The 22,026-nt window shown below is 41.7% G+C and overlaps 1 protein-coding gene across 1 annotated transcript in view; it reads right to left on the bottom strand.

The window, feature by feature from the left end:
- csmd3 (CUB and Sushi multiple domains 3) overlaps positions 1-22,026 on the bottom strand; it is a 751,933-nt gene that overhangs the window by 275,336 nt on the left and 454,571 nt on the right. The window contains 2 exon segments of the mRNA XM_033020379.1: positions 13,734-13,928; positions 20,447-20,634. Coding sequence (XP_032876270.1) covers positions 13,734-13,928; positions 20,447-20,634 — 383 coding nt within the window.

The following is a 22,026-nucleotide window of genomic DNA, read 5'->3' as shown; positions in this document are numbered from 1 at the left end:
CCACTTCGGTGTCATTTACGTGTCACGTAGGTGGCGCGCAAAGATTTTGTGAATCCCAAAATCCTGGGGCGCCACGCGTCGCGTCGTGACGTGTAAATGATGTTGTGTAAATGACGCCCAAGTGGGACAGGCCCTTTAGGTATTATGTTAAGCAAATTGAAATAATTGTCCTTTTTGTAACAACAGCCTTTTGTATGATCACTTCAAATGACCTCAAAGAAATTAAGTTTTTCAAAATAACATTGATTGACATATTTCAGCTTAAGCTAAATAAAGGCATCACTTTTATTGTTCAGTATATTATTCCTCTCTGATATATAGATTTCAGAAACTTAATACTGAACCTGAATTTTCACTTTTTAGTCAGGATGGGTAGATTGGATAAACAAATTCATCTAGCAGGAGCAGCACCTCATATTTCACGGATAACTTACAACCCAGTGGTATGAATATTGATTTCTCTAACTTCAATTAACCCTTGCTTTCCCTCTGTCTCCAACCCCCTACCCCCCACCATAGTTCTCTTGACTCGTTTCACTGTTGCCCTGATTTTTACTGTATGTGTGCCTCATTGTAACCTCCTCAGCTAAATTTTACATTTTCCTTGAAGTTCATCCCCTTTGATTACTCGTTTTCACACCTTACCCTTTTATATATGTCTCCCTCTCCCCTGACTCTCAATCTGAAGAAGGGTCTCGACCTGAAAAGTCACCCATTCCTTCTTTCCAGAGATGCTGCCTGTCCCGCTGAGTTGCTCCAGCATTTTGAGTCAGTTCTGAAATCTTGTACCTGATTCGACCTGGATTTTTGGCCAAACTGATTTAAAATTGGACAATGCTTCTGGTAGTCTGAAGAAGGTAGTCTTAAGATGGATTCCGACCTTAAATGTCACCTATCCATGTTCTCCAGATATGCTGCCTGGCCAGCTCAATCACTCCATTAATTTAGATGGTGGGATGATTATGATCTCTACACTTTACATCCTTTTGATTTTGGTAATCATGTTTGAGTGATTTTCACTATTTCTGTGTAAAGGAATGTGTAAATTGCTTTTGCGGGTACAATGTGATACTACTTTGCTAAAGTGACAGACAATCTGACTTAAATATCATTGGACATGGCAGGACTGGCCTGGAGTAAATACCTAATGGTACTTTTATTTGTTTTCAACAATAATGGCAAGTCAAAGTTTATTACCAATCTTGAATGCTGTGAGCAGGGGCTGCTATGGTTTCTCCTTGAACCATTGTCTTTAAGAATCAAGAAGCCTAAATGAGAACAATTGTAGCTGACAACATTTGTAGAAACACTGCAACTGTCTCTGAAAAACAACCCTCTGTCTCTTACTGTCAAGGCAATATGTTATCCAATTGGCAAGTTTACCAGACTACCTACCATATAATAATACCTTGTCATCCTCCACGTAAATAATGTATAACAATCATCTCGGTCACCTCTTCAAACATTCAGTTGAATTGGTGAGAATCAAACTCAAGTAACCACACCCACAAAAAACTAAAATTTGTTGAAATCAGTTGTCAATTCCCTCCCAAGTTGTAGATCAATTTAAATAATATTGATAGGGTCATCAGTTCTGCTGCTGAATGTATGCTGTTTGGGCAGGAGGAGAGTTGAATAATATGGTTGTCATCAGATTATTGAAGCACAATTGTCTATCTGCACAGTACACTTCGGAAGGCATTAGCTGGTTCGGTCTAATTCATTGCTTTTAAGGTTATGGAAGGCACTAGAAAACATTTTTGTTTTTTAATGAAAGCAGCAACATTCAAAGGATTTGGAAAATAAAATGTTGCATAATAAGCAGTTTGAGATGATAGGAAAGATATTCATCCACACCTTCAATCACAATTTTGTATCATCAATGTTGCGTAAAACATGCAGAAGTATTTTTCGAATGGTCAGGACCAAATGTTCACTGGGAATGGTTCCAAAACAGCATCAAATGGCCAGCCCACATTTCTGTCATAAGTTGCATCAGATACCACATGGATGAGGTGGCTATATGTTTCACCTATTCATCCAGTGTGGTTACATTGCTGAACATATTTTCACTGTATACGGGTAGAAGTGCGGGTCCGGCTATAGGTAAAGGTGTGGGTAGATACAAGTAGGATCTAGGTATTGATGTGGAAGGTATAGAAGTGTGAAAACGCACACCACAAGATTCAGGGACAGTTTTGCAGCTATCAGCCAACTGAATCATCCTACCACAGCCAGAGAGCGGTGCTGAACGACTATCTACCTCTTTGGTGTCCCTTGGACTATCCTTGACCAGACATTGCTTGCTTTATCTTGCACTAAATTTTTTTCCCTTATGTATCTATACACTGTAAATGGCTCGATTGTAATCATGTATTGTCTTTTCGCTGACTGGTTAGCACGCAACCCTAAAAAGCTTTTCACTGTACCTCAGTACACGCGACAATAAACTAGACCGAATAGTGTGTAGGTCCTGCCCATGTTGGACTTACCAAAATGCAGCACCTCACATTTTTCTGCATTAAATTTAATCAAACATTACTCAGCCCACTTGAACAATTGATCAAGATCCTGCTGCAATTTTTATCAACCGTCTTCGAAACCATCAAGGTTCGGAACCTTGATTCCTTTAAGTTATTGAAAAATGATGGAAAGACAAGCTATGGAGATGATTGGCAACAGTATCAATGTTATGAATACCACTATTAGAACATGACAGAGGAGCAGGTATTTATCTGCAGTTTCGGAGAATATGCAGCGGAGTTAATTTGGTTCTGCGGTGAAATTAAAACATTCACCACAGTCCATGAAGAAAGATGTGTATGAAAATTTGGGAATCTCTCTTTTGGGAATTTCACATTTCCCCATGTTGTTCTTAGGCTCCAGGCTTAATTAGGCTTAATTTGGCATCTAGTAATAGTGATGCCATAAAGCTAGCTGAAAAAATAATTCTCACAATGTGCAAGTCAGGAAGTAAAATGCAGAGTTTGAAAATTATATATTTACCATTCTATGAGATCAAAAGGGGCAACACATAAGGTTAAGCAGAAGCTAAATGATTATTAATAAACTTAAAATAAAAACAGAATTATACAATGATATTATTATCCATGGACATTTAAGGTGATGGTACAGTGGAAAGGAATCCAAGGTAACATGTCTGTAGTAAATCTGGGTCCGAACACCAGTTAAAATATTTTACACCTCATGCAAGCGAATATATAATTTTCAATGTTTGTTTTACAATGAGAATGGTTTGTACATGCCCATTAATCACTCTTCATTGAAAGGTTAAAGTATGGATAGATCCATCCCAGTTCTGTACAGAGCAATCCATTAAGTTCTGGTTCCCCTGAGGCTCAATGCCCTGGCCCTTCAAATTTTAATCCAGTTCACTGTGATTGCAAAAACAAATGTGATTCCTCATGTTATTTTCTTGTTCCCTGGCATATCATTTTCATTCTTGGAGCTCTGGGTCATGACCGTTCTGCTAAAGTGAACTGTTTCACTTTTTCTATTTTATCCAGACTCTCTATGATATTAAAGTTTAAATCAACTGTAACTGAAGTCTCTCTTTTCTGAAATCATTTCAGTACATTTATTCTGCATGATCGCAACAAAATACTCACGCAGGGAAATACATGATTTAGAAAATGGGTTCCTTTTTCTTGGTTTTCCATTAATTTACATTTTATTTGAGTTTAACTGTTTAATTGCCCAATGTGAGCATGGGCTTTCTGAGGATTTCCAAATATATTATATTGAAGAGCTGCATTTTGATGCCAGATGAATGTGAACACAGTTGTAATAGGTCGCTTGAGAGGAGAGTGAGATGGCAGAGGTGTTGATAAGCTAATGACTCAATGTGTTGAAGAGGATGAAGAGGTAGCTTTGTGGCCAACAGCTGAATAACATAATCATACTGTACCTGATGGGAATAATTCCCAATAAGTCTACTTATGTTAGCCTAACATGAGATGCCAGTTGCAGGGGGCCAACAGGGAGACAATGCTGCTAATTTATCAGGCCATGATCAGATCTTCTGTTGACTATGGGTGTTTTGTGTATGGGTCTGCGTCTAAAACTGTTCTGGCTAGGCTAGATGTGTTGCAGGCAAAGGCTTTGAGGCTTTGCTGTGGAGCCTTCAGGACTTCCCCAGTCCCTGCCCTGATTGTTGAAATGGGAGAAATGCCCTTATGGTTAAGGCGCATTAAGCTAGGGTTACATTACTGGGCTAAACTTTGTGGGTGTAATGATACCTTCCCAGCAAGGTGTTTGTTGCAAGAGGTAGATGATGGTAACAAATATAACACATTTTTTGTCATTATAAATCAGTGGGCTAAGAAGCTGGGTTTGGAACAAGGGGGTATTATAGAGCATACAATATGGCTACCTGTGCCCTATTGGGTTCTTCCTGAACTGTTTATTGAGCTTGCTTTTCTTCAGGAAAAAGATAAGCGCGAGGTGACTCCAAGAATAGTGGAATATCTTAATTCAATCAGTGAGAGCACTTTGATTGTTTTTACAGATGGATCTAAAGATCCAGTTAGTGGGAGAGCTGGGTTTGGAGTGTATGTGGAGCAGCTTGGGTTGAAGATTGGCCGGCGCATTTCTGATGGAAGCTCTGTTCTCACGACTGAATTAATGGCAATTCAATGGGCTCTATGGTGGATTGAGGAAGCCAGTTTTAGTGAAGTCATTATCTGTTCTGATTCTGCAGCTGCTCTTGAAACTTTAAGAGTAGGGAAATCTAAAGCACGTCCTGACATTCTAAATGAAATCTTGAGTGTGTTTTTTAGAATTGGGTTTGCGTGTAACATCACTTTTTGCTGGGTTCCCGGGCATGCTGGGGTGAGGGGGAATGAGCAGGTGGACCTCATAGCAAAGGAGAGTTTAAGAAGAGAAATAGATATCCATGTATTATTGGGGAGAGTGGAACTGAGAGAAATAATTAAAGAGGGCTTAACAAAAGAATGGCAGAGAGGATGGGAAATGGAAGTCAGGGGTAGACACTACTTTTCTATACAATCTGAAGTTAGGAAAATATGTTTCTGTACATCTTTGTCCCGTAGGGACTCAGTTAAACTGTGTAGATTGAGGTTGGGACACTGTGGGTTAAATTACTATTTGTGCATTGTAGGGAAACATGTTTCTGGCTTGTGTGAATGTGGGAGTAATGAGACAGTTAAGCATGTTTTCCTAGAATGTAAAAAGTACAGGGTAGAAAGAGAAGTATTGTTTGTTAGACTGACAGGACTTGGAGTTGAGGCTTTTTCTGTTTCATCTTTGTTTGGACACAGTGAGAAACATCAACTGATATCCAGGGCTGTTCTTCAATTCCTGCAAGTTACAGGACTGTATGTAAGGATTTAGTTCAAACTTTGACCTGTGGAGGGCAGTAATACGCTTAGCAGCGTCTACACTGCCGGAATCCTACAAGAAGAAGAAGAAGAAGATGCCAGTTGCAAATTAGACTCTTCAGACAGTGGGAGAGGTTTAGTGGGACTAGAGGTCATAGCCTCTGAATTAAAGGACATTCCTTTAAGAAGGAGATGAGGACGAATTTCATTAGTCAGAGGGTGGTGAATCTGTGGAATTCTTTGCCACAGCAAGCTGTGGAGGCAAAGTCAGTGGGCATTTAAGGCAGAGATAGATAGATTCTTGATTTGTACAGGTGTCAGGGGTTATGGGGAGAAGGCAGGAGAATGGGGTTAGGAGGTAGAGATAGGTCAGCCATGATTGAATGGCGGAGTAGACTTGATGGGCCGAATGACCTAATTCTGCTCCTATCACTTATGACTTTATGATAATAGCTTGTGATTTTAGCTGACAAGTTTGCTGGGGAATAAACTGAAAGAACAGCCTATCTACTCCATGGGAATATGGAAAGACTAGGGGGAAAGCATTCAGGTTCTGAACAGAAGACTTGAAGTTTACCAGCAGTAGGAAGGTAACATTTAAACAGTCAGTTCTTACTTCTAGAAACTGGATGAAACAAAAGATATTGACAAAAAAATGTTTTCCCCCAAGTTTTTACAAAAGTAATTGTAGTTGAATGAGAACTGCACGATGTCCGTTAACTGCAAATCCTAAATTTAGCGGCCATTGTAAACAAGATATAGTAATTTATATTATTACAAACTTTACAGTTTGTTTTTTCACTGAAACATTAGAAAACATACATGATGGTGATGATTTGACTTCGGAGTCACGTGAGTGACTACGTGAAGAAGCCCGCCAGGCGCATGCGTGACATTGCGCTACACGCATTGCAACTCGTCATTGTCGGGAGGAAGGACGTTCATCCCGAACGGCAGGATTTCGAACCTGCAACAGTAAGGTAAGAGAACTTCGTTCCATACTTACCTTTTTTCTACAGAAGGCTGTTGAAAGCTGATGGGGGAGGAGTCTGCAAGCAGCAGGCAGCCAGCAACGGCCAATGGCACGACAGTCTCCCTTAGCGGGAGTCCGTGCGTCTTCAGCTCCGGTGCCGTCAGTCCGACAAACTCGGACAACAGCCCCGAGGACGCTACATGGGTCCGTGGAGCTGCGGAAATCGCAGCGGGAGGAAGGACGTTCCTCCCGAAACGGCAGGTTGAGAACCAGCAACACAGGTAAGAGATTTCCTTACCTTTTTCTTCATTGCAGGAGGCTGCCGAGCTGCCGCTGAAAAGCAACAGGCAGCCAGCAACGGACGTCGGCACCACTATCTCCCATAACGGGAGGGAGTGCCAAACTTCACCCCAAACGGGTGGAAGAAATGGGAGCCAACAACCCACAAAGACAGTGGGTTGTATTTGTGCTCTGTCCCCTTTTTTAATATTAGGGGACAAAAGGAGATTGCGCTCCTGCCGTGGCTAAACCAGGTGGAGTAAGCGCAACAGGGGACTACAGCTGCGGCCGGAATCGGCTCCCGTAATGGGAATAGCTGTACCCGACTTTCGCTCCCGACTCGCTCCCGCACCGGGCTAGGCGTGAGAGGGAGCAAAACTAATGTTTTCCCCGCGCTAGGTCTGTACAGGAGGGGAAGCTGGACAAAGGAGTGTCCACAGTGCTGCTAGTGAAGCTGGCTGGGGAAGACAGTGGAGTCGCCGGCAGCCGGCAGCAGCAGCCAAATGCACGTTAATCTCCCGTTAAGGAGAGCAGTGCCGACTTTTGGTCCCGCGCCGGCCAGAACACCACGGCCGGGCGGGAGACCATTCAAATGGGGCCGTTGACTTGACCAGTCATTAACGGCAGCAGACGGGTTAGAATGACGCTCACCCGTAGCAACGATTTAAACTTGGACCTGCAGGTAAGAGCTGCGGTCTTTTTTGCATTTCTATGCTGATTGCAGGTGCAGAAACAACGGGCTGCGACAAAGCTGGTGGGCTAGATGGAATCAGCTGTGCTAGATATCCTCCACACCGGCCATATCCACTCCACGGAAGGACAGTAAGGACAAAGCTGGAGAAGGAGGACCGTGGAGCAGCGGGCAGCCAGCAGCAGCCAGCGGCACATGGATCACCCATAGTGGAATCAGCTGTGCCCGATGTCGCCTCCGCACCGGCCAGATCCACGCAGCCGGGCGGAAAGGCTAGACACAAAACAAACAAGGTCGTGGACTCCGATGAGTCCGACTTTGAATCACCGCCGGCGGCCAGAGCCCGAAAGCGCTGGAGCGGGAAGAAGCGGTGTATGGAGCTTTGCTCCAACGTGACAGACTCCGGGACATGGAGTCGGGTCACTGTGGGCCCTATGATAACCCACAGCAGTACCTCTTTAAGGGCTGCACAGTGCTTCTACCTCATCAGAAGCTTCCTTCTGATGAGGTAGAAGCACTGTGCAGCCCTTAAAGAGAGCCCTTAAACTGCGGGTCAGTTCTGGGCTGACCTGGAAGAGGGGTCCGCAGAAGAAAGTGTGCAAGGGGTGCAGGAACAAGAGAACCTACTGGAACCTAGCACCCCCACGCACCCACCAGCAAAACTGGTGAAAGCTCGAAGGACCGGTACTAAAAAACATGAGTCTTTGAGGCCATGGCCCAGACCGGCCTTCTCGGAAGATGCGGGACCTCCAACGCAAACCAACCATAAATCCAGAGCCCAGCGCTACAACAGCGAAGAACCTACAAAAAGGTAAACCTGCCACTGCTAACTATGGAGGTAGGTGGGTCTGGTTCCCTACAAACAGTGGGCACGGAGATTGGGTGGAGATAACACTCTCTTCTGAATGCATGGAGCATGATAACAACCGATATCTACATCTTAAGCAGTATCCAGGGATATACAATAGAGTTTATACACAAATACAGCCCTCCAGTTCAACATATACTGAACCGAATGTTCGTGCTTTCTGATAAAAGAAATCAAAAGCGCAAGCTGAACTGAAGTGGCTTTACATAAAAGGTGTAATTGAGAAAACTCAACACGAACCATTAAAATTCGTGTCCGATATATAAACAAAAAGATGATGGTCATCGCATCATCATAGATCTAACAAAATAGATACCTTTGTTACTGCTTAACAATTGATTCCCAAAGGTTACTTCAATGGCCAGCATCGTTTTAAAGATGCTTACTATTCAGTGCCTATACGAGGTGACCACAGATGTTACTTAAATTCAACTGGATGGGACAACTCTAGCAGTATAAAGCACTGCCAAATGGGTTATCATCAGCCCGGGCTGTTCACAAAATATTGAAACCAGCCCAAGCGTTTCTACGGAAACGTATACACATGGTCATGGCATATTTAGATGACATACTCATTATGTGCAAAAACTTTGGAATTGGCCAAACAAACTGTAACAGCCACATAAAAAGTTATTTGGGGAACTGGGATTCATTTCATCCAGTTAAATCTAAACAAACGTCTTCCACTACTATGGACTACATGGGGTTTCACCATTGACTCAGTTCACATGTCGGTGACTCTGCCTAAGGGAAAGGCTACAGATTTAATAGAGGCTTATAAAACCTCACTGACATCAGCAAACCATCCATCAGATTGGTAGCCAAAGTAATTGGCATAATAATGGCTGCCTTTCCAGCCACACAATTTGGACCTCTACATTACCAAAACATACAGAGAGCAAAAAACAAGCACTCTAAATTATGCAGGTCACTTTGACAGATCTGTGAAACTACCAATCAGGCTAAAATGGAACTAAAATGGTGGATAGATAACTCTAGCCTTGTTCCTATCCAAGCATTGTCAATAACCTTTTCCATGGTACTACAAACTGATGCCAGTACAATTGGTGCGGAACCACCAATACCAATACCACCGTGGTAGCATACATTAACCACAGGGTGGAAACAAATCGACATCATGTGACAATCTGGCCATACAAATTGGCAATGGTGTCTCCAGAAAGATATTTGGATATCAACCACTTATCTACCAGGAAGACTAAATTCAGTGGCAGACACCAGGTCCCAGTTATCAAGTTATGTTACACAGGAACCAGACCCTGGGGCAGCGGCGACAGATGCATTTTTCGCTGCATTGGAGGGGAGCGGAAATTGTTTATTTACGCATTCCCTCCTTTCCTGCCTCATCAGTCGGGTATTAAGGAAATACAACAGACTCTGCATCTGGAATTGGTAGTACCCGATTGGCCTACACAACCATGGTTCCCAGTGGTATCAAACATGGAATCAGAGACATGAACATCCCATCTGTTCTGGAATATCTGGCAGGCCTCCACTACGATGAGGGGCTCAGTTACAGTGCCATCAACTGCGCCAGAAGTGCCCTATCGACTTACCTATGGCAGGGGACAGACCATTACACTGTTGGGACTGACCCACTGGTACAAAGCCTATGAGGAGTACCAGATACTCCCATATATGGGATGTGAGTATAACCTGAAGATGCTCAGGAGTGGTCTCCAGCAACAGTTCTGTCCTTACACAGACTGACATTAAAACGGTCATGCTAATGGTATTGGTCACGGCACAAAGGATACAGTCACTGCAAAACAAGACTGGACAACATGACTTTCTCAACGGAAAATATTACGTTTCATATTTATGAGATAGTAAGCAGAACAGAAAAAGGGATCAGCAGGCCTCTATATACAATTAGGTCATACCCAACAGATGACCATCTGTGTATAATAAAACATCTGTCGTTACACATGGAGAAAACGAATATCCTAAGAGGCAATGAAAAGGCACATTTTTTATCAGCCACTAGCAACCACACCAAGAGTGACGGTCCAGACCATCTCAAGACGGCTGAAACAGTTGCTAAACACAGGCTGGGGTGGATACTAAAATTTTAAAAATCTCTTTCCACCAGGGCTGCAGCTACATCGGCAGCGATACAGTTGGATGTACCAATGGACCAAATCCTCAAGGCAGCAGGATGGTCTGGAGGGGAAAAACATTCCAATTATTTGTAATAAACCAGTAATGAAACCTGGAACATTTGCAGAAACAATTTAAGTTCTGTAAATTAATTTAAACCCATATAAAGGGGTTATAAACTTGTGTTAAAAATTTTATGATTTCAATGTCGAATTCATGTCCAAATTATGTTAACACAATCCTCCCAACAGTCAAGGCAGACGTGATGCATGGACTCGTTCCACGGCATGAAATCACAGAGCTTTAACATCTTCACGTAGTCACTCACGTGACTCCGAAATAAAATAGTAAGATTAAACGAGAACTTACCAGTTTGAAGTTTGATCTATATTTTATGAGGAGTTGCGATGAGGGATTACGTGCCCTCCGCTCCCACCCAGATCATATACTTAACTGGTACCTCTTCTCTAATCTTACTATGTTTAGTCATTACAGTTATCTGTGATTCCACACCGCTGCTTTGAAGAATGACACGCATGCGCCTGGCGGGCTTCTTCACGTAATCCCTCATCGTAACTCCTCATAAAATACAGATCAAACTTCAAACTGGTAAGTTCTCGTTTAATCTTACTATTATATATGTAACATCTAGTTTATTTCACATGAAAATCCTACTTTTTAGTCTTTGGTACGGGTACAATATAATTAGAGATTGACAAGGATATTACCAAGCAAATGATGTTCAGTCTGTGTTTACATACGACCTCACTCATCTGCTGAAGATTATTAATTTTTTAGGATGATACAGCATGGAAACAGGCATTTTGACCACAGAGGCCAGGCAGACATCGATCACCCATTCACACTAATTCTATGTTATCCCATATTTTCATCCACTCGCTACACACAAGGGGCAATTTTCACGGGTCTCTTATCCTACCAACCCGCACGTCTTTGAGATGTGGAAGGAAACCGGAGCACCAGGATTAAACCCAAACAGTCACAGAGAGAACATGCAAACTCCACACAAGCAGCACCTGAGGTCTGAATCGAACCTTGGTCACAGCATTAGTTTCACAGCAAATATTACCAATGACTGACAAAGAGAATTCTTTGGGATAATTGAGTATTTATTCACTAGCATATAGAGGAATGAGAGGGTTCCTCATTGAAACGTATAACATTCTTCTTGATGGATAGACCAGATACAGGGAAGATAGTTCTAATGGCAGTGGAGTACAAGGTTAATGCGAGGAAGCAGGAAAGGTGGTGCAAGCACAAAGGATCTCCACCTATCCTATTCACTATGTTCCTGCATTTCTAATTGGCCTGTCCCACTTAGGCGATTTTTAGGCGACTGCCGGCAACTGTCATAGTTGTAGCAGGTCGCCGAAAAACCGACAAATGGACTAATGGATCTGTCCCACTTAGGCGATTTTTTAGGCGACTGCCAGCGAATACGACAATGGATTTCACCAAAGTCAGCACCGGCGACAATTTACACCAAAGTCATCACCTGGCGACAATCTACGACATCCTGGCGACAACTTATGTTAACCTGGCGACAACCTACGACAGCATCTACGTCAAGCTACGCTCATTGGCGTCAAACCCACGGTCACCACTATGGCCAAAAATAATTCAACGTTGAAAATCCAGCGGTGACCAGAAAGACGCTACGACTCTTTGGGCGACTGAGGAGATAATCCACGAGCATACAGGCAACACCCCGGCAACCATGTGGCAACAGCATAGTCGCCTGTAGTTGCCTAAATAATTGCCTAAGTGGGACAGGCCCATAAGGCAGAGCTAGTTAGATTGTTTTTTTTTATTATGAATAGCGGTTGTAGCTCCAGCTTCCAGTAGGTCAACCCAGTTATATTCAGTACATAACATCGCGGTTTTCTCCTCATGTTTGTCTAAATGATGCCAACAAAGATAATACCCTCAAAACTTCAGTGCTCTCCCCATTTATAGAACTACACTTGACTGGAAGCGGAATTTAGATGGAACATTACGTGTGAATCAATAGCAGTCTACTATTTTCCTTGTACACGCTATACAGAAATAGTAATTACCACATTTCACTCTGGAATAAAATGTTCTTCATTGACATAACACAGAATGAAAGCTATAATATGAAATAGAATTTTGAGGCATCTATGTTTGGCATTCATAGGTGTCAGGTTATAATAAATTGGTTGTTCTTACAGTTAGATTTAAATGTTGAAACTGTGGTAAATCAAAATTAGCACTGTTTTCTGTTTGACCAATCTATTTTACTTGCTAAAATTTAGGCATTAACTGCTGGTGGTCTGGAATCTATTGGACAAACAGATTGTTTAAGATTTTCTTTCAGATATCCTTCCTCGTATTATCCTTGACCTTCCTTGTGCTTGGATTTGATAACATGAACAACCAGTAGAACTCCAATGGAACAAAGATCTGCTTATCCTCCTTGCAAGTGAATCATTTCGATGGATGCCACTATGAGATTGGTCACTGAAAACGGATCATCTCCCAATGATATGTTCCTCACCGCAAATTCCACAGCTTTATGCTTTGCTTTTTTTTTTCCAATATAATCCTATGATCATTCCATCAGGGCATTCTATTATTTTTCAGGAATAACATTCTTCTTCTTTAGAATATGGAATGTGCTGCATCTAAAGCTTTTTAGCACAAGTTTATCGGAAGCATCCTACATTTCACTATTTTAACAGCAGCGGTCATCCCCACTAAATCCAAGGTCCGCTTTAAAGTACCAGCTTTTGTGCTTTCATCAATTGCAAAGTGCATTCAAATCTGCATTAGCCAAACAGCTGTCAGTCAGTCAAATTGATTCTGAACATGGAATGAATAAAGAAGTGAATGAATAAATTCAGTTTAGTGTGATTAGAACAGCTAAGGCTTTTAAAGTTAGTCCCACTGATTGCTGTCCACGTGGTACCTGTGTCTTTTTTTGCATCATCGAAGTACGTTTTACATTAATTTCGTTACTTCGGCATTGGCACTAGGACTGAAAAATCTAAATAAGCAATTTTCAAACTTGAACCAAAAGAAGTAAAGAGGATATTTGCTGATAGGGTTTCCTATACATAGAATGGCTATTTGAAGTTTCAAATTAAATATTACCAACAGCTACCTATAATTATGTAGTTCAGAAGTTTACAGCATAGATTTCCCCAGAGCATCCAAAACATATTTCTGAATCGCCATTAGACCATTTGAATAACTAGGAATGTCCATAAGTATCTTGTGTCAATGTTTAATATTGTAATCATATGAAACTCTATTCTCATGCCATAGAATAAACTCTATTCTCATGCCATAGTAAAATGCTTCACTTTATTTTGAACAAACGCATCTTTCATTTTCTGTTATTAGTTTCTTTAATCACAACGTTGTTCAACAACAAAAGCTTAATCAAATATATCCTACCATGACAACTTGGCAAAGCTCTATTCCATCCAGGTCTTCCATCATCTCCCATAATACAGGTAAGAGTTGAATAACCTTGGAGCACATAGCCAGCATCGCAGTAATATGTAACAGTCGATCCCAGTTTAAAGTCACTTCCCAGTCTGGTACTATTCATGACATTCCCAGGATCAAAGCATGACTCTCGTAGTTTTGCTAAATAATCAAAAAGAAGAAAATGCTGAAAATAATCGGTTCCACATTTGCTTTCTTGGGGATGAGCACTGTTGATTGCAATTTATCATAATTATTCTTCACTGAAATTATTAACAATAATTAGAATATACTTAATAAAGAGCACATCCTTTGTCAGAAGTTAGTAAATGTCTGATTATACCACAGAGTTAAAATGTTCAATGCAAGGCATGAAAATTGAATTCTTATCAAGCAGTTTTGATTTTTTTTTTTACTCTGCTAAACATTTATTCAGCACAAAGTTATTGACACTTTCATTTCACAGAACCGATCAATGATTATTAACAGGCAAGACATTTGGTATAATACGGAGAAGGGGACGTGTGAGACAGGGGCCGAGAGGTGACAAGTGGAGAGGTGACAAGGGTCCAGGAAGATGGGCAGATGGGGCATGGTAGGACAAAAGTGGACACAGATGCTGGAGGGTGAACAGTGTGGATACAAAGGCTACAAGCGCTGGAATCTTTAAGAAAGAACTGCAGATGTTAGAAAAATCGAAGGTGGACAAAAATGCCGGATAAACTCAGCGGGTGAGGCAGCATCTATGGAGAGAAGGAATAGGGGACGTTATGGGTCGAGACCCTTCTCAAGAAGAGTCTCAACCCAAAACGTCTCCCATTCTTCCCCTCCAGAGACGCTGCCTGTCCTGCTGTTACTCCAGCATTTTGTGTCCATCTTTGGTTTAAATAAGCATCTGCAGATGTATTGAGATGGGGGAGGGGATTCAGTGGATGAAGTGTGTGGGTGGTGGCCAAAACATCAACATTTCTTTGCCCCACTGATGCTGCTGGACCCGCTGAAATCTTTTCACCAGTTTGTTTGTACTGGAGCGTGCCAGTACATAGAAACATAGAAAATAGGTGCAGGGGGCCATTTGGCCATTCATTGTGATCATGGCTGATCATCCACAATCAGTAACCCATGCCTGCCTTCTCTCCATATCCCTCGATTCCGCTAGCCCCTAGAGCTCTATCTAACTCTCTTTTACATTCATCCAGTGAATTGGCCTCTACTGCCTTCTGTGGCAGAGAATTCCACAAATTCACAACTCTCTGGGTGCAAAAAGATTTTTCTCATCTCAGTTTTAAATGGCCTCCCCTTTATTCTTAGACCGTGGCCCCTGGTTCTGGACTTCCCCAACATTTGAAACATATTTCCTGCATCTAGCTTGTCCAGTCCTTTTATAATTTTATACATTTCTATGATGCCCTTTCATCCTTCTATATTCCAGTGAATATAAGTCCAGTCTTTCTAACCTTTCCTCATATGACAGTCTCACCATCCTGGGGATTAACCTTGTGAACCTAGGCTGCACTGCCTCAATAGCAAGAATGTCCTTCCTCAAATTTGAAGACCAAAACTGCAGACAATATGCCAGATATGGTCTCACCAGGGCCCTGTACAACTGCAGAAGGACCTCTCTACTCCTATACTCCTTTACTCCTATACATCCAGCATGTGGACCGGACTTTGGAACTTTTCTTTTTCTTTTGTAAATGGCGCCAAAATATGGTGACAGTTTAGGTTATCATTTACTGGACAGTGAGACAAAATGTCCTCCGGTGTTCAATGATCTCCCTCTGGAGCTTCCTTTTCACCATGTACTGCCACTTTGGTTTGGCCCACCATCTCACCCTCGTCCTAATATACTCACCTTTACACTTGCCCTTCTATAGATTTGTAGGAATCAGTCAGGGTCCACCCTATGTTTGAGCTTATGCTAGGTTAAGGCGGTTGGGCTCTCGCGTTGGGTTAGGTTTAGGGTTCCCTGTGCAGTGCATAGGTGATAATAAAGAACCATTGATTGAAACATTGTTTGCTCCAGATTCCAACACCTGCACCCCCTCTCAATAAAGGAGATCAGGAAAGAAACTACATTATCAGAAAAAAACACATCATTAACATCTTTCAAGAAAGAAATGTACCATTAATACCTAGTCCGGCCCATTTAAGATTCCTAACCTTCCAACATGGTTGATTCTAAAGATCCTCTTCTTTTCAGGGGAACTGTCGGCGATGTCCACGTTTAACAAACAAATTCATTCAAATAAAATCGCGGCTGCAATATTTTAATATTGCTGTTTTCTTCGGTGGTTGACACACCCACTTCATTCACAGAGAAGTTTGATAAATAGTTACAAAAAGGGGGCCTGGTACTGTGCAAAAATTCCAACACAATTTTAACTGCCCAATTAAAGTTGACCACGTGAGCGGTGCTTGTACTCAATAACACATAAGAGGACAAGCAAACTGAAGGAAAACACAAATTTGTGTGGCTTGAAATACTCAGCAGGAATTTTAATCTCAGAAGTCCAGGGACAGAGTCTTCTGGGCAGATATCTAGCTGTTGGGATTATAATTAGGTATTGCCATTAAAAAAGGCTTCCAAAACATGGCCAGGTAAACTACTAGCTTCTCAACCGCATACAAATTTGTTCTATGATGCATGTAATCTTGTGAATCTTATTATCCAATACAATTTCAGCTGTGAAATTGTTTCGCCATCATCCAATACCAAAGAGGTAGCTTTTAAGAATTATTTTTGTATAATAGAAAGGATTATGGAGTTATCCAACCGGAAAACTGATAAATTGGTGCCTTTCTTCTTCGAAGTTGGCATGAGAATAGCACTTCTATGAATCAAATTTCTTTTTTTTCTCTCATGAACGCATTGACGTTTGATTGAATATGGATCTACGGCTGCCAGCCGGTCTCGGTTTCTCATCCATCTGAGCTTGACAGCAACTGTTGCCAAACCATTTGAATGCAAAGCACATAATCAGGTTCAATTCTATAACTTCACTTGAATCCTGCACAGGTTTCTGGCTGACGTCTATTGTAAGCCTACTGACTCCCACAACTATCTCGACTACACTTCTTCCCACCTTGCCTCCTGCAAAGAATCAGTTCCCTACTCCAAATGCCTCTGTCTACACCACATCTGCGCCCAAGATGAGGTGTTCCATACAGAGACATCCAAACTATCCTAATTCTATAGGGTAAAGGGGTTCCCTTTTTCCATCACAGATGAGGTCCTCACACGTGTTTCCTCGGTATCCCGCAGCTCTGCTCTTGCTCCCCCTCTGCAGTCATAACAGAGACAGGGTTCCCCTTGTCCTCACCTTTCACCCCATCAGCCGACAGCCGTATACAACACTTAATCCTCCGACATTGTTACATCACCACCCTTTCAGCTTTCTGCAGAGACCATTCCCTCCACAACTCCCTGGTTAACTCATCCCTTCCACCCAAAGCACCCCCTTCCCATTTTCCTGCAACTGCAGGAGATGCAAAACCTGTCCCAATACTTAGATATTTTTAAGGCAGAGACAAATACATTCTTGATTAGTACAGGTGTCAGAGGTTATGGGGAGAAGGCAGGAGAATGGGGTTAGGAGGGAGAGATAGATATAAACATAGAAAATAGTTGCAGGGGTAGGCCATTTGGCCCCTCCAGCCAGCTCCGCCATTCAATATGATCATGACAGATCATCCACAATCGGTACCCCGTTCCTGCCCTCTCACCATATCCCAGCCATGATTGAATGGCGGAGTAGGTTTGATGGGCAAATGGCCTAATTCTACTCCTACTCCTAATGACCTTATGACCCTGACAGTCCTTTCTGGTTGGACAGAGGTTCACTTGCTCCTCCTCTAACCTCATCGACTGTATATGTTGATCCAGGTGACTCTTATACATTGGCGAGACCAAACGTAGATTAGCCGATCGTTTAGCTGAACACCTTTGATCAGTCTGCATGGGCCTACGTGAACTCCCGGTTGCCAAACACTTTAATTCTCCTTCCCATTTCCACAGTGACCTTTCTGGCCTGGGCCTCCTCCATTGTCAGAGTGAGGTCAAACGCATATTGGAGGAACAGCACCTCATATTTCGCTTGGGCTGCTTACACCCCAGTAGTATGATATTGATTTATCCAACATCAAGTAACCCTTGCATCCCCCCTCTCTCTGTCCCTCCCCCACCCTTGTTGTTGTACAAGCTTCACTATCTTCCTGGTGAGTTTCATTGTCTGTATAACTCGTTTACACCTAGCCCACAGCCATTTCCTTCATCATCGTTACTTTTTTGTACATCTTTCATTCACTTGTTCTATATCGCTCTACATCACTGTCTTTATCTCTCGTTTCCCTTTCTCCTGACTCTCACTCCGAAGAAGTCTCAACCTCGAAACGTCACCTGTTCCTCTCGAGAGATAGAAACATAGAAAATAGATGCAGGAGGAGGCTATTTGGCCCTTCGAGCCAGCTATTTATTGTGATCATGGCTGATCGGCCCCAATCAATAATCCGCGCCTGCCTTCTCCCCATATCCCTTGAATCCACTAGCCCCTATATCTCTATCCAAGTCTCTCTTAAATCCATCCAGTGATTTGGCCTCCACTGCCCTCTGTGACAGGGAATTCCACAAATTCACGACTATCTGGGTGAAAAAGTTTTTTTCTCACCTCAGACTTAAATGGCCTCCCCTTTAAAAGTGTGGCCGCTGCTTCTGGACTCGCTTGGGAAATTTTTTCCTGCATCTAGCTTGTCCAGTCCTTTTTATAATTTTACATGTTTCTATAAGATATCCCCTCATCCTTCTAAACTCCAGTGAATACAAGCCTAGTCTTTTCAATCTTTCCTCATATGACAGTCCCGCCATCCCAGGGATTAATCTCGTGAACCTAGGCTGCACTGCCTCAATCACAAGGATGTCCTTCCTCAAATTAGGAGACCAAAACTGTACACAATTTGCTGCCTGACCCGCTGAGTTACTACAACTTTCTGTTTCTATTTCTGGTTTAATCCAGCATCTGCAGTTCCATCCTATAGGTTTCTGTCTACTCTGGTCAGTGATCAGGTGCTGGCTGTCGTTGTCTTTCCACACATTTAGCTTGCTTAATGTCATTGGGACCAACTGCAACACCAGAACAGGTTTAAAGTCAGGAACAATCACATCTGGTATTCTTGATGTGTGCAGAATAGTCATTTATAAGGTCATAGGTGATAGGAGCAGAATTAGGCCATTTGGCCCATCAAGTCTATTCCACCATTCAATCATGGCTGATCTATCTCTCCCTCCTAACCCCATTCTCTTGCCTTCTCCCCATAACCCCTGACAACCCGTACTAATCAAGAATCTATCTAACTCTGCCTTAAATATATCCACTGACTTGGCCTTTTCAGTCTTCTGTGGCAAAGAATTCCACAGATTCACCACGCTCTGACTAATGAAATTCCTCCTCATCTCTTTCCTAAAGGAAAGCCCTTTAATTCTAAGGCTATGCCCTCTAGTCTTAGACTCTCGTACTAGTGGAATCATTTAGTAGAATGAAACCCACAGGGTTTGCAATCATGCCTATCAGGTTACTGACCAAAAAATTATTAGCATTATCTTTCAAGACTTCACAGCATCCTAAAGTGCATTATAATGAGATTGGTTTGAAGTGCATTTAAATTGCTATGCAGAAAACAAAGCAGCTCATTTTTGCACAAATTACAATGAAATAATTGACATGTGTTGGAATAAATATGTGCTTGGATACCGTGAATAACATGCTGTGCTTTAAGATAACGCCGCTGAGTCTTTACCATCACACTACAGAACTGAATGGACTTTGGTTTAATATTTCATTTGGATGTGGTTGAAAATGACTGATGTTTTGTTGAAACCTCTCTGCATTGTTAGCCAAGAATGCAAATGATAAACACAGCACTTCTATTAAGCCTCAACCATGCTCAAGCTGACCAGAACTAAAATATGTTCATTGTGTATGGTCACATAATACATGTATACACTAGCTTACGTTCATGAACAGCTGATATTATTTTATGAAAATGCAAACTTCTTCAGCTTTTCAGATCCCAGCCAATATTTTTTTTTTTCCTCAATGAATCCATATCCATTTTGGTTTCATCAATTTGGTCTTGCACCATTTCTTCCCTTTAAATTCTTCCACTACATTCATGTTTCATATAGAATGCATTAAAATGGACTTTCTTATTTTGCTATCCGTCTGAAGAAGGGTTTTTGCCCGAAACGTTGCCTTTTTCCTTCGCTCCATAGATGCTGCTGCACCCGCTGAGTTTCTCCAGCTTTTTTGTGTACCTTCGATTTTCCAGCATCTGCAGTTCCTCCTAAAACACTTTCTTATTTTGCTGCTGGCCAAAATGTATTGCTTTTGCTACTGGTTAAAACATACCTAAACCAACTGAGATGTACATTATGTTTGGCAATTGATTCACTAAATTATTGTTGGTACAAATGAGGAGGCCAACATTTTCAAATCAGCTTTTTTTTCCCCCAAAGAAAAGATATTAATGGCTCAAATTGAAATGTTTCCAATAATAGTGATTGACCTGCAGTGAAATGGATTTTCATAACAATGCTGCAATACAAGTTAGATTCTACACGTATCTCAACATAATATCACAAATTAGTAAACAACTTAAAAGAAGCGAAAAGTTATCCCACTAACCTTTATATTCAATATGAAATCCAGAGAAGCTGACAGAACCATCACTCCGAAAAGCTAAGTGCATGTTGTTTGAACTGCTTTCGATCCGTTCAGGCAGCTTATTATCTAGAAAGCTTCCGATCAAAGGACTGTTACTGTCTGAACCATCATAAAGGTAAAGGAAGTCATAGTTGGGCTCCATGGTAAAACTGCAAAGAAGAAAATTAATTTGCTCAAGCAATGTTCATTTACACTCTGTTTTTTTAATTATATAATGCAGATTTTATCACTGGATTTGGTCTCCCGCTTTATGAAAAGTATGTAAAATCGTTTACATATGAAGAAAATGCCTAACTATACTGTCATATTTGTAACATCATCATAGTTATAGTCATCGAGTGATACAGTGTGGAAACAGGCCCTTTTGCCCAACCTGCCCACACCGCGGTGCCAACATGTCCCAGCTACACTAGTTCCACCTGCCCGCGGTTGGTCCATATCCCTCCAAAACTGTCCTATCCATGTGCCTGTCTAACTGTTTCTAAAAAGTTGGGATAGTCCCAGCCTCAACTACCTCCTCTGGCAGCATGTTCCACACACCCATCACCCTTTGTGAAAAAGTTACACTCCTGCCTTACCTAATCTGCTGACTGGATTGCAAGTTCATTTTAAATCCAGATATGGGTATTCCAAAATGCTCTTGACTTGCGTCCCATTTCCACCATAAAATTGAACTTGTTCCGAACTCTGAGACCTGTCTCATTATCCTCATTCAATATCATGCTTTTGAAATTATTGGCTCACAACAAAACAATGACTCAAATACACATCTCTGACTGAGATATTAAAATTCACTGTGTGCGCATGTATGATTTCCTCCATAATAAGTATCTTCTCATATTTCTACATTCTACCTCATCCTGGTGCCTTGCACTCTCCCACTCATCACACTTGATCATTTCAAATTGTCCCTTCAGTTATCTATTGACTAGATTGTGCAGTTTTCTCCCTGAAACTGAGACATCCTGCAATTCTCCTCAAGATTGTCATTTAAAACTTTCTCTCATTAACTCCCCTATTTCCTTTTTCATAGAATCGCAAACACCATTCAAATCTACGGAGCAGAAATGTTTGTTCATAAGTCAAATTTCATACAGAAAGTACTATTTTCTAGTCATCTTACTTCCCAGTTTATGATCATAGGTTACAGCATTTATCATGTTAATCCACATGTCCTTTAAATGTAATCATGGCTGTTGCCTCCACCCCATTTTAGACTCAAGATACCCACCACTCTTTTGCCTCATGTTAATTAACATCAAATTATGTCTGTTAATGTCCACTTTGTTATGCAAAATTGGTGTGCCTGTTCACCACATTTAAACCTCTCTTGTATTATTCATTAAACTAAATCTACCCTAGTCATCTTAATCCTAAAGTTGACAACCAAAGGCTTTGTCATGTTCTCCTCATATCTCTATCCTAGCTCTGGCAACATTCTCATATCTTTCCGCATTGCTACCTCAGTCTCCTTACTGAAATCATATTATTCCTATTCTTCCGTGTTACAAGAACTCCAGCAATGTTTCTGTCTCTGTTTT

This window comes from Amblyraja radiata, chromosome 4 (genome assembly GCF_010909765.2).
Source record: "Amblyraja radiata isolate CabotCenter1 chromosome 4, sAmbRad1.1.pri, whole genome shotgun sequence".
NCBI lineage: Eukaryota > Metazoa > Chordata > Chondrichthyes > Rajiformes > Rajidae > Amblyraja > Amblyraja radiata.
The sequence above is the reverse complement of the archived record's forward strand: the minus strand, read 5'-3'. Positions and strand labels throughout refer to the sequence as shown.